This window comes from Megascapheus bottae, chromosome 15 (genome assembly GCF_031878675.1).
Source record: "Megascapheus bottae isolate mThoBot1 chromosome 15, mThoBot2.hap1, whole genome shotgun sequence".
In the NCBI taxonomy this organism is placed as follows: Eukaryota; Metazoa; Chordata; class Mammalia; order Rodentia; family Geomyidae; genus Megascapheus; species Megascapheus bottae.
This window is the reverse complement of record NC_143523.1, coordinates 38,524,782-38,537,431: the sequence shown is the minus strand read 5'-3', so window position 1 is coordinate 38,537,431 and position 12,650 is coordinate 38,524,782. Positions and strand designations below refer to the sequence as shown.

Below are 12,650 nucleotides of genomic sequence, written 5' to 3'. Positions count from 1 at the left end.
ACCCAATATCTTTTTTTAAAAAAAACATTTTAACAACTTTTATTACACAGTGGAAAGACATTGTAAGTATATTCTTTTTTGTTTGTTTGTTTGTTTGTTTGTTTTTGTCAGTCCTGGGCTTGAGCTCAGGGCCTGAGCACTGTCCTTGGACTTTTTCAAGGCTAGAGCTCTACCACTTGAGCCTCAGCACCATTTCTGGCTTTTTTCTATGTATGTGGTGCCGAGGAATCGAACCTGGGTCTTCATGCATGCTAGGCAAGCACTTTACCACTAGGCCAAACTCTTGGCCCTGTAAGTATATTCTTACAGCTATCATCACTGACCATCTTTTGAGCTTTTTTATCTGCCCAAATTGATATTTTGTACCATTAGACACTAGATTCCTCATTTTTTCATCTTTGAGCCTCTCACCACTGTTTCATTTTGCATTTCTATGAGTTTGATTATTGTAGGTATCTATTATGAGTGAAATCATACATATAGTATGTGACTTTTTGTGATTTAACGTATTTTCAAATTTCATCCATGCTGTAGCCTCTATCCAAATTCTCTTCCTTTATAAGACTGAATAATAGTTTATAGTTCAAATATATAACCTTTTGTTTATTCATTTATTTTGGATGAACATTTTGAGTTTTTTCTGCTTTTTAGCTCTTGTGAATGATACTACTATGAATAAAACCACACAGCTCGTGTCCTTGCTTTCAGTTCTGTTGAGTGTATAATGAAAAATAAAATTGATGCGTTATATTGAAGTTCAAATTTTTGGTCATACTGCTCTCCATAATATTTATACCATCTTGCACTCCTGTTAGCAGTGCACAAAGGCTCCAGTTTCTCTACATCCTGACCAAGATTCCTTAATTTCTCTTTCTCTTTTTCTTTTCTTCATTGTTTTGTTACTAGTTTTAATAAAAGCTATCCTAATGGGTGTGAACGATGTCTTATTCTGGTTTGATTTGAATTTCAAGAGACTAGTGATGTTCAGCATGATGTTCAGCATGTTTTCATTGGCATTTTGTGTGTCTTTAGAGAAATATCTGTTCAGGTCCTTTGTCCTTCAAGTCAGGTTGTTTATTATTTGGTTTTGAATTTTTTAAAAATTCTGTCTCATAAGAAACACACAAAAATATTTAAAACATGTTTTCTTTCTGTCAGTGGTGCAAAGTATAATTTGCTAGCACACACTACACTAACTTTGGAAAGTGCTGAGGATAGCTTCAAGACCCATAATCTGTCTATCAATGGAAATGGTAAGTACAGTATTCATTTTACATGTATTATTTATGCACATGTGTGAATGTATGTGTAGGTACAGTGATAAACGTTTAATTTTTTCTGTATATTTTGGAGTGGGCAATTGGCCTAAGTAATGTAGATATAAGTGATTTTCTGGGTTCTTTTAAGGATATCTATCTCTTTTCCCCAAAGGGAAAATGTTAAGCTGCCTTAGTGAGAATAGTAAGATGTGGGGTATTCTGAGGCCTTATCTTTGGCTTGGCTTGATGACTGACCACTCATCTATCCGTACACTTTGAAATCAAAGATGCCAACTCATCCCTTGGAGAAGCAGAAGACAGAAGAAAGAGTGGAGCTAACCTAATCCTAACTTTTCTCTTTGTAAAAGTGGTCATTGTAATTTTCTAAAGGAATATATATTAAAGTATAAAAGGAGGTTAGGAAATTAGGAGCATTAGAAGGATTTATAAACTTGATACGATCACTCTAACAGATTATTTTACCTGTCATGAAAACTATAGAGCAGTGTTGGAAAAGTAGCTCATAAATCTGATTTGAATTATGCACTTGTTCATTTTCTGGAGAAAATACATAGAATTATGTGGTAAATGTGCTCATTTCTGGAAAGATTGATGCTCCGTGCTAATGCGATTGATGAATTCAGTTTTTAATTTCATTTGGAAACATTACATTGAAAATTTTACAATAGTTCATGGAATGTAAATATACGGTTTGTAACAAATAATTATGAAATGTATCCTTTTAAAAATGTGACATTGTAGGCAACACTTTTCTAGCTTATGTCACCATATATACATATATATATATGTATATGTATATATATGTATATATGTATATAGTATTTGCTTCCTTTTGGTTCTGCCACATGTGTGTCTAATTTAGTTTTGTCTGGTTTGAACTTTATGGATTAATCAGATTATAACATCCTGGGAAATGATATGATTTACCTTTGGTTAAACATGAGTTATATAGCTTATAGTAGTTCATTGTATGATTATAGCATTCTATCTTTAATGCAGGTTTAATTATCTTTTTTGTTTTGATGTGGATACTGGAGCTTGAATTTAGGGCCTATCTCTAGCTTGGCTTCCTTGTTCATGGATGATGTTCCATTCTACCACTGGAGTTATGTACCTCCAATTGGTCATTTTGCTAGCTAAAGAGATAGTCTGACAACTTCATGCGGACTGGTTTTTAATGACCATCTTCTGGGTCTCAGGCTCCTGGGTACTATGATTATAGACATGACCATTGGTGCCTGAAAAATTATCTTTTTAATATGATCTAGGTTCTTCAGCTGTTCTGGTTTTCCCCTCTTTTGTTCTCCTTGAAGTAGGCATGCCCAGTTTTATTATTCACTAACTTGTTGTATGTATGGTAATATTTTTAGGAATAATGGTTGTGCTGTACATATTCAACATTACTATTAAGTATAATAAAATATTCTATGATTATGGAACTTTTCTAGTTCTCATAGTTATATTTATTTTTTCTTTAAAATTATTCAGCCCTTACTAGGTGAATTGTAGAAGTTTGTCTTTTCTTATACAATAGATCTTATATTTGTTAGGGTTTAAAATCAATTAAGTGTTTCATTTTTAACATATATCTATATATTCAGGGTTAAATCTACCATGATAACTTTAGTTTTCCATTTGTCATTTTTTTCCTGTGGTTATTTATCTTTTAGTAATGAACTTCTTTTTTCTTTTTTGCATTTTTAAGATATATTACATTCTCAGTTGAATTGTCCGCTTCTATACAACCCTTTTGTCATCTTTTAGAAATTACTTTTAAAGTTTAATCATTATACTTACTCAAGTCTAAGATCCATTCATCTCAGACCAAGTAGAGAAGAACTTTAGAATAGCGATGCTCAATTTCCCTAACCCATGTGCTCTTATATATTTTTTTGTTTATAAATTTTTAAAAATAAGGTTTGTTTTTAAGATTTATATGTTGAGGGCCAGAAGCCTAGTGGTAGAGTGCTTGCCTAGTTTGCATCAAGTCCTGGGTTAGATTCCTCAGTACACACACACACACACACACACACACACACACACACACACACACATACAAAGCCAGAAGTGATGCTGTGGCTCAAGTGGTAGAGTGCTAGCCTTGAGAAAGCACAAGGACAGGTCTCAGGCCCAGAGTTCAAGCCCCAGAAATGGCAAAAAAAAAAAAGTATCTATCTTGGACCTGAGATGGTTTTCCTTTTTAAAATGTAATCCTTAGAATGTCTTCCTTCTTTTCTGTGCATTTTAATGGGATTTATTATAATATTTTTAATACATGTATATAGTATGCTTTGATCCTACTTACACTCCAGTTACCTTCTCTCCCTTCACCCACAGCCTTTTTCATCTTCATGACTAGTATTCCTTCTACTTTATCTAATACTTACCTTCATTAGCTTAATTGTGCCTAAAATAATATCTCTCAGTAATTTCTTTTCATATCAAAAGTTTTGCTACAAATCTTTGCATAAGGGTCTTCATTTCAGTAATTGTATTTCTCAGCTCATATAATTCTACTGGAATTGCACATATTCTTTCTCACTCTCCTTACCCTGCAGCCATTGTTAATTTTTTGTTTTTGTTTTTAATATGAATAGCTAGGCCTGCTGTAATTCCAACTACTCAGTAAGTAGAAACAAGATTTCTGTTTGAGACTAGCATAGGCAAAATTAACAGGAGACCTTATCTTGTTTACCTCTATTGTTTTAGAAAAAAATTATGCTTTATTCAGCTGTGTTCATCATTTTCAGTGTGAGGATTGATCATGAAAAGCTGATAGTTAGCTGTCCCATTTGTGTCAGTCCTGTAGAAGTGAGGACCTGTTATATGTCAAAAGCAATCCTAAACATTTTAAAGGCAGTTTTTATTCTTAAACTCTGTGAGATGCCATTGTGTGGATTTACCCCAGTTCAGTCATTAATAATGAAGACTTTAGAGCAAGCAGTCTTAGCTTTATATTCAAGTTCTACTACAGGGCGACTCTGAGATATTCCAAATGTCCTCATTTGGTTGTTATGTGTATTTAACAGGTGGTAAAATGCAACTTAGTCAACTGAGAAACACTTTAGATCATGTAGTTAGTAAGTGGTGAGTCAAAGCCTGCAACAGTCAAGAATAGCTGGTATTTCCTTCCTTTGCTGGACTTTGTTGTCAAGCATCGTGACTAGCATCGTCCTACCAGGACCAAAACATTACGATGTATGAAGGTAATGGAACTAATGAAAAGCCCTACACTTTTTTTAATATATTTTTATTGTAATTAATAGAAGGGTTACATGATATTTGCCAGATAGAAGGTGCATTAATTCACATACATTGATACCCTTTCACATGTCTTGGTTCTCATTTCCCTCCCCCCCGCCCCCACCCATCATCTTGTTTTCCCCCATTCCCTATCCAATTTCAAATAACCAAATACAAATATGTCCGATTTATCAGGTAACAAAGTAAGATACTGTAACAATATGAGATAACCAAGGGACAGCAAAAGAGATGAGAGATAACTTAGTACCTTAAGAACAACAAATCATTCATTATATGGCTTATGTTTCTATATCCTAGAGATCCTTTCATTTAGCGTCCTACTCTATGGCCTTTTGTATCAAGGTTTTGCTCTATTGCAAATCTCTGCTAAGAGAGTCCAAGGTTTCTACTGATTATGACAAATGAGGGAAACCATTGAGCCTAAGTTCCTTTGAGTCTGGCTTACTTCACTTAATATGATTTTTTTCTAAGTCTTTCCATTTCCTAACAAATGGGGTAATGTCATTCTTTCTGACAGCAGCATAGTATTCCATTGTGTACAAATACCACATCTTGTTGATCCAATCATCAACTGAGGGACATCTAGGTTGGTTCCATATCTTTGCTATGGTAAATAGTGCTGCAATGAACATTGTTGTGCTGGTAGATTTAGTATGTCTTTGTTTCTGGATGATTGGGTAAATGCCAAGTAGTGGAATTGCTGGGTCATAGGAGAGCTCTCTGTTTAGTCTTTTGAGGCACTGCCACACTGCTTTCCATAGTGGTTGAACGAGTTTGCACTCCCACCAACAGTGTAGTAGTGATCCCTCCTGGCCACATCCCCACCAGCATCTGCTGTTATTAGTTTTCTTGATCCTGGCCATTCTAACTGGAGTGAGGTGGAATCTTAGAGTTGTTTTGATTTGCATTTCTTTTATGACCAGAGATGTTGAGCATTTCTTCATGTGTCTATAGGCCATTTTTGTTTCTTCTTCAGAGAAGACTCTCTTTAAGTTCTGGCCCATCTTTTAATGGGATGGTTGTTACTTTGGAGATTAGTTTGGGATTGATTCAATTTTTTTGAGCTGTTGATATATTTTAGATATGAGGCCTTTGTTGTATGGTTGGTGAAGATCTTCTCCCGCTCTGTAGGCTTCCTAATTAGTTTACTAGCTATGTCCTTTGCCACACAAAAGCTCTGCAGTTTAATGCAGTCCCACTTATCCAGCCTTTCTCTTATTTGCTGTGATTCTTGGTCCTTATTAAGAAAGTTTTGACCTGTGCCAAGGAGGCCTCGTGTATCTCCTATTCCTTCTTGTAAAGTTTTAAGTGTATCTGCTTTTACCTCGAGGTCTTTGACCCATTTGGAGTTAATTCTAGTACAGGGTGACAAAGAAGGATCCAACTTTAGTTTTGTGCAGGTGCTTAACCAGTTCTGCCAGCACCACTTGTTGAAGAGGCTGTCTTTCTTCCATTCTATTTTTTTGGCTCCCTTGTCAAAGATTAGGTGGCCATAGGTCTGTGGTTTAATATCTGGGTCTTCAGTTCTATTCCATTGGTCTTCAGGCCTGTTCTTGTGCCAGTACCAAGCTGTTTTGAGAATTATAGCTCTGTAATAGAGTCTAAAGTTTGGAATTGAAACTCCTCCTGAGCTGTTCTTTCTGCTAAGAAGTGTTTTTGCTATACGGGGTCGTTTATTATTCCATATAAAATTTTGAATTGCCTCTTCCATTTCTTTAAAGAATGACATTGGGATATTGATGGGTAATGCGTTGAATTTGTAGATAGCCCTTGGCAAGCTTGTCATTTTCATGATATTGATTCTTCCAATCCAGGAGCATGGGAGGTTTTTCTATTTCCTCAGTTCTGCTTTAATTTCCTTTTTCAGGGTTTTAAAGTTTTTATAAAAAAATCCTTTACATTCTTAGTTAAGGTAATTCCTAGGTACTTTATTTTCTTTGAGGCTATTGCAAAAGTAATTCCTTTCCTGATTATTGTCTCATTCCTCTCACCATTGGCATAGAGGAAGGCAGTTGATTTTTGAGGGTTAATTTTATACCCTGCTACCCTTCCAAAATTTTGTGGTTTTTTTTGGGGGGGGTTATTTATTTTTTTATTGTAATTAGTAAAAGGGTTACATGATATTTGCCAGATAGAAGGTGCATTAATTCACATACGTTGATACCCTTTCACATGTCTTGGTACCCATTACCCTCCCCCCCACACCCCCCACCTGTCTTGGTTTTCCCCCCCTTCCCTATCAAATTTCAAATAACCAAATACAAATAAATTCAATATATCAGATAACAAAGTGAGATACTATAACAATATGAGATAACCAAGGGACAACAAAGGAGATGAGAGATAACATAGTAAATTAAGGACAACAATCATTTGTTATATGGCTTTTGTTTCAATATCCTGGAGGTCCTTTCAATTAGCTTCATACTATATGTCCTTATGTATCAAGGTTTTGCTCTATTGCAAATCTCTGCTAGTAGAGCCTAAGGTTTCTACTGATTATGACAAATGAGGGAAACCATTGAGCCTAAGTTCCTTTGAGTCTGGCTTACTTCACTTAATATGATTTTTTTCTAAGTCTTTCCATTTCCTAACAAATGGGGCGATGTCATTCTTTCTGACAGCAGCATAGAATTCCATTGTGTACAAAAACCACAACTTTTGATCCACTCATCAACTGAGGGACATCTAGGTTGGTTCCATATCTTTGCTATGGTAAATAGTGCTGCACTGAACATTGTTGTGCTGGTGGATTTAGTATGCCCTTGTTTCTGGATGGTTGGGTAAATGCCAAGTAGTGGAATTGCTGGGTCATAGGAGAGTTCTATGTTTAGCCTTTTGAGCACTGCCACACTGCTTTCCATAGTGGTTGAACGAGTTTGCACTCCCACCAACAGTGTAGTAGTGATCCCTCCTGGCCACATCCCCTCCAGCATCTGTTGTTATTCGTTTTCCTGATCCTGGCCATTCTAACTGGAGTGAGGTGGAATCTTAGAGTTGTTTTGATTTGCATTTCTTTTATGACCAGAGATGTTGAGCATTTCTTCATGTGTCTATAGGCCATTTTTGATTCTTCTTCAGAGAAGAATCTCTGTAAGTCTTTGGCCCATTTTTTAATGGGATGGTTGTTACTTTGGAGATTAGTTTTGGAGTGATTCAATTTTTTGAGTTGTTGATATATTTTAGATATGAGGCCTTTGTCCGTTGTTTGGTTGGTGAAGATCTTCTCCCACTCTGTAGGCTTCCTAATTAATTTACTAGCTATGTCCTTTGCCATACAAAAGCTCCGCAGTTTAATGCAGTCCCACTTATCCAGCCTTTCTCTGATTTGTTGTGATTCTTGGTCCTTAAGAAAGTTTCGACCTGTGCCAAGGAGGCCTAGTGTATCTCCTATTCCTTCCTGTAGAGTTTTCAGTGTGTCAGCTTTTACCTCTAGGTCTTTGATCCATTTGGAGTTAATTCTAGTGCAAGGTGACAAAGAAGGATCCAACTTTAGTTTTGTGCAGGTGCTTAACCAGTTCTGCCAGCACAACTTGTTGAAGAGGTTGTCTTTCTTCCATTCTATTTTTTTGGCTCCCTTGTCAAAGATTAGGTGGCCAGTGGTCTATTGTTTAGTATCTGGGTCCTCAGTTCTATTCCATTGGTCTTCAGGCCTGTTCTTGTGCCAGTACCAAGCTGTTTTGAGAATTATAGCTCTGTAATAGAGTCTAAAGTTTGGAATTGAAATTCCTCCTGAGCTGTTCTTTCTGCTAAGAAGTGTTTTTGCTATACGGGGTCTTTTATTATTCCATATGAAATTTTGAATTGCCTCTTCTATTTCTTTAAAGAATGACATTGGGATATTGATGGGTATTGCGTTGAATTTGTAGACAGCCCTTGGCAAGACTGTCATTTTCACAATGTTGATTCTTCCAATCCAGGAGCATGGGAGGTTTTTCCATTTCCTTAGTTCTGCTTTAATTTACTTTTTTAGGGTTTTAAAGTTTTCATCAAAAAGGTCCTTCACAGTCTTAGTTAAGCTAATTCCTAGGTACTTTATTTTCTTTGAGGCTATTGTGAAAGGAGTTGCTTTCCTGATTATTGCCTTGTTCCTCTCACTGTTGGCGTAAAGGAAGGCAGTTGGTTTTTGAGGGTTGATTTTATAGCCTGCTACTCTTCCAAAGTTTTGAATCAGCTCAAGGAGCTTGGGAGTAGAGTCTATAGGATTCGTTAAATACAGGATCATGTCATCTGCAAAGAGGGAAATTTTACTTCCTCTTTCCCTATTTGGATCCCCTTTATGCTTGCTTCTTGCCTTATTGCACTGTCTAGGATTTCTAATACTATGTTAAAGAGAAGTGGGGAGAGAAAGCATCCTCGTCTCCTTCCTGATTTTAGAGGGAATGGCTTTAGCTTTTCGCCGTTAAGTATAATACTAGCTGTGGGTTTGTCATATACAGCCTTTATTATATTGAGGAATGTTCCATGGATTCCTAGTTTCTCCAGAGCTTTTAACATAAAGGGGTGTTGGATCTTGTCAAATGCCTTTTCTGCGTCTATTGAGACAATCATGTGATTTTTGTCTCTCCTCCTGTTGATGTGTTGAATTATATTAATTGATTTGCGTATGCTGAACCAGCTTTGCCTCCCTGTGATGAATCCTGTTTGATCATAGTGTATAATTTTTTGATGAGTTGTTGTAGACGGTTGGCCAGTATTTTGTTGAGAAGTTTTGCATCGATGTTCATCAAAGAAATAGGTCTATAGTTCTCTTTCTTTGATGAATCTCTGTCTGGCTGGGGATGAGGGTTGTAGTGGCTTTGTAGAATGAGTTTGGTAAAGAACCTTCATTTTCAATTTCGTTGAAAAGCTTAAGGAGTATTGGTGTGAGCTCTGCTTTGAAGACCTTATAGAATTCAGCTGTGAATCCATCTGGCCCTGGGCTTTTCTTAGGTGGAAGTTCTCTAATTGCCATTTCTATTTCAGAGCTTGAAATAGGCCTGTTGAGTTGGCTTAGTTCTTCTTGGTTCAGTGTGGGTATGTTAATATTGGCTAGAATTTCATCCATTTCTTCTAGATTCTCAAATTTGTTGGCATAATTTGTTGTTTGAGAAGTATTCCCTCATGATACTCTGGATCTTGGTAATTTCTGTCGTGCTATTACCATTTTCATCTGTGATTTTGTTTATTTCGGTATGCTCCCTTCTTTTTTTGGTAAGATTTGCTAAGGGTTTGTCAATTTTGTTAATTCTTTCAAAGAATCAACTCCTTGTTTTGTTGATTCTTTCTATAGTTTTTTTGGATCCCAATTCATTTAATTCTGCTTTGGTTTTAATAATTTGCTTCCTTTTAGTGGGATTAGGGTTTGTTTGTTGCTCTTTTTCCAGGAGCTTAAGGTGAGACATTAAATTGTTGGTTTGAGATTTTTCCAACTTGTTATTGTAGGCACTCAGAGCTATAAATTTTCCTCTGAGTACTTCCTTTGCTGTGTCCCAAAGGAGCTGGTATTTTGTGTGCTCCTTTTTGTTAAATTTCATAAACTGTTGGATTTCTGTTCTGATCTCTTCGATGACCCATTGGTGATTCAACAATGTGTTGTTCAATCTCCATGATTTACAGAGTTTTCATTGGTGGAGTTGTGTGTTCAGTTCCAATTTGATGCCCTTGTGGTGTGAGAGAGTGCAGGGAATAATTTCAGTGTTTCTGAATCTGTCCAGGTTTGTTTTATGGCCTAAAATGTGGTCTATTTTGGAAAATGTTCCATGTGCTGCTGAGAAAAATGTATATTGTGTTTTTGCTGGGTGGAATAATCTGCAGATGTCTGTTAGATAGAGTTGGTCTATATAGTTGTTCAATTCTAAGATTTCTCTGTTGAGTTTTGCCTTGTTGATCTGTCCATAGGTGAGAGTGGTGTGTTAAAGTCACCAACAATCACTGTGTTTTGATTTCTGTATGGTTTCAGTGAAAGTAAAGTTTGCTTGATGAAGTTCAGAGCTCTGGGATTTGATGTGTAGATATTTAGGATGGTTATGTCCTCCTGGAGGAAAGATCCCTTTAGTAGTATGTAGTAACCTTCTTTGTCTTTTCTCACTAATTTTAGTTTGAAGTCTTTTATCTGATATGAGGATGGCAACTCCAGCCTGTTTATGGGGGCTGTTAGCTTGATAGAGTTTATTCCAACATCTCATTTTCAAAAGGTATTTGTTTTTTCGGGTAAGATATATCTCTTGAAGACAGCAGAACGATGGATCTTGTTTTTTGATCCACCTAGATAATCTATGCCGTTTAATTGGAGAGTTAAGTCCATTGATATTGAGAATCAGGATTGGGAAATATTTATTAGTTTCTGCCATTTTTACAAGCTTTCATTAGGGCCTGTGTCTTGATAGTTTTTGTGGTACTTAGATGTTATGAGTTTTAGGTGCCATGTCTTTCTGTGTATTACATTTGTGTTGGTTTTCTATGTGTAGAACACCTTTGAGAATTTTCTGTAGTGTTGATTTTGTTGCTACATAATGTTGAGCTTTTCATTGGAATGGAATGTTTTTATTGTTCCCTCAGTTATAAATGAGAGCTTACCTGGGTACAATATTCATGGTTGGTAGTTATTTGACTTCAGGGCATGGTATATATCGTTCCAATCTCTTCTTCCTTGCATGGTCTCTGCTGAGAAATCTGGGGTTATTCTGATTGGTTTGCCTTTATAGGTGTTTGTTCTCTTCTCCCTGACTGCTTTTAGGATCCTATCTTTGGCCTCTATTAATCCAGTTCGGATTATAATGTGGTGGTGTGATGTCCTTTTCTGGTCAGGTCTGTTTGGGGTTCTTAAAGCTTCTTGTATCTGGATGGGCCTGCCCTTCTGGATATTTGGGAAGATCTCTGAGATGATTCCCTAAAGTATATTTCCAATACCATTGACCTCTTTCTCTAAACCCTCCTCAATACCAATTAGCATTAAATTAGGCTTCCTAATTGCATCTTGGACCTCCTGTAGTGTTTTCTCATATTTCCTAGATTTGAATTGACTCATTTTCTGTTCTTTTTCTGTAACAACTAAATTATCTTCAACCCCAGAAATTCTCTCTTCTGCGTTGTCTAACCTCCTATCAAAGCTATCTACTTTATTCTTCATCTCCCTTGCTTCTAATTGCTCATTTTTGATGCCTTTCATCTCTTGTTTTAGATCATGTATGGATTTCTTTAGCTCCTTGATTTCCATTTGAGTGGTTAGCTCAGCAGCTTTATTCTCTTTGGACATTTATTGGAGTTCAGTCACCTTTTTGTTTGTGGATTCTATGAATTCGTCCATTTTTCTTTGAAAAACCTTTATTATGGCTTCCCCTTTTTCACATATCACCTTGTTTATGGTTTCCTCTTGTTTAGCTGTGTCTTCCTCCCTTATCTTTTTCTTTATGTTTTCACATTTTTCATTAATGATGTTTATCAATTGCATGTGTATAGCACTTGGAAGGCTCTCCTCTAGATTTGCCACTGACTGCTCCATTGCCTGTTTATGTTGGGTGGGAGATGCTATTCCTTGATTCGACATTTTTGTTATGTTTCTTGTTCTGCCCATTTTAGGATGGGAACAAGATTATAATTTTTCAGATATAACCAACCTAGACCTTTTTAGTTGGCTGACAATAGATATTAGCTCTTTTAGATTGGTAGTAACACTCTCTCTTTCTTTTTGTACACTTACATACAAATATAATACAATCACAGATGACCAATTTATGACCAAAACAATCAGCCCCTCAATCCAATCTCTATTGTATTTAAGTCCCTCTGGACCTAGAGTATAATTGAACACCTAGATACACAGCTTTGCTCAACAACCATCAAATGTAGATCCATGCATTATAAGAGTTGAAGGATGAACAGAGGACCAGAGATAGAAAAAGTATATGAAAGATGACAAGGGAGGTAGGAAAAGAATAATATAGGAATGTAAGAATATTATAGTAATGAAGAAAGGGTACCGTGTAAGGATAACTGACCTAAGGTGATAGACAGGTAAAGTATTTGTGTAGAAAGTTTAGATGAACTTAGATAAAACTTAGCAAAATAAGAAGAGTAGTAAGAAGAGTATATAGAGGAAAGAGAGAGGTTGATATAGATTTCAGT

General features: G+C 36.2%; 1 protein-coding gene across 3 annotated transcripts in view; it reads left to right on the top strand.

Moving 5' to 3' along the window:
- The window catches only part of Rtkn2 (rhotekin 2), a 130,026-nt gene that overhangs the window by 38,267 nt on the left and 79,109 nt on the right, over positions 1-12,650 (top strand). For all 3 annotated transcript variants that reach the window (XR_016537838.1, XM_090346393.1, XM_090346392.1), the window contains exon 8: positions 1,159-1,253. Coding sequence is in view for 2 of the 3 variants with exons in the window: in XM_090346393.1 (XP_090202519.1) it covers positions 1,159-1,253 (95 nt within the window). In the remaining variant the exon portion in view is untranslated. The remainder of the gene's footprint in view (positions 1-1,158; positions 1,254-12,650) is intronic.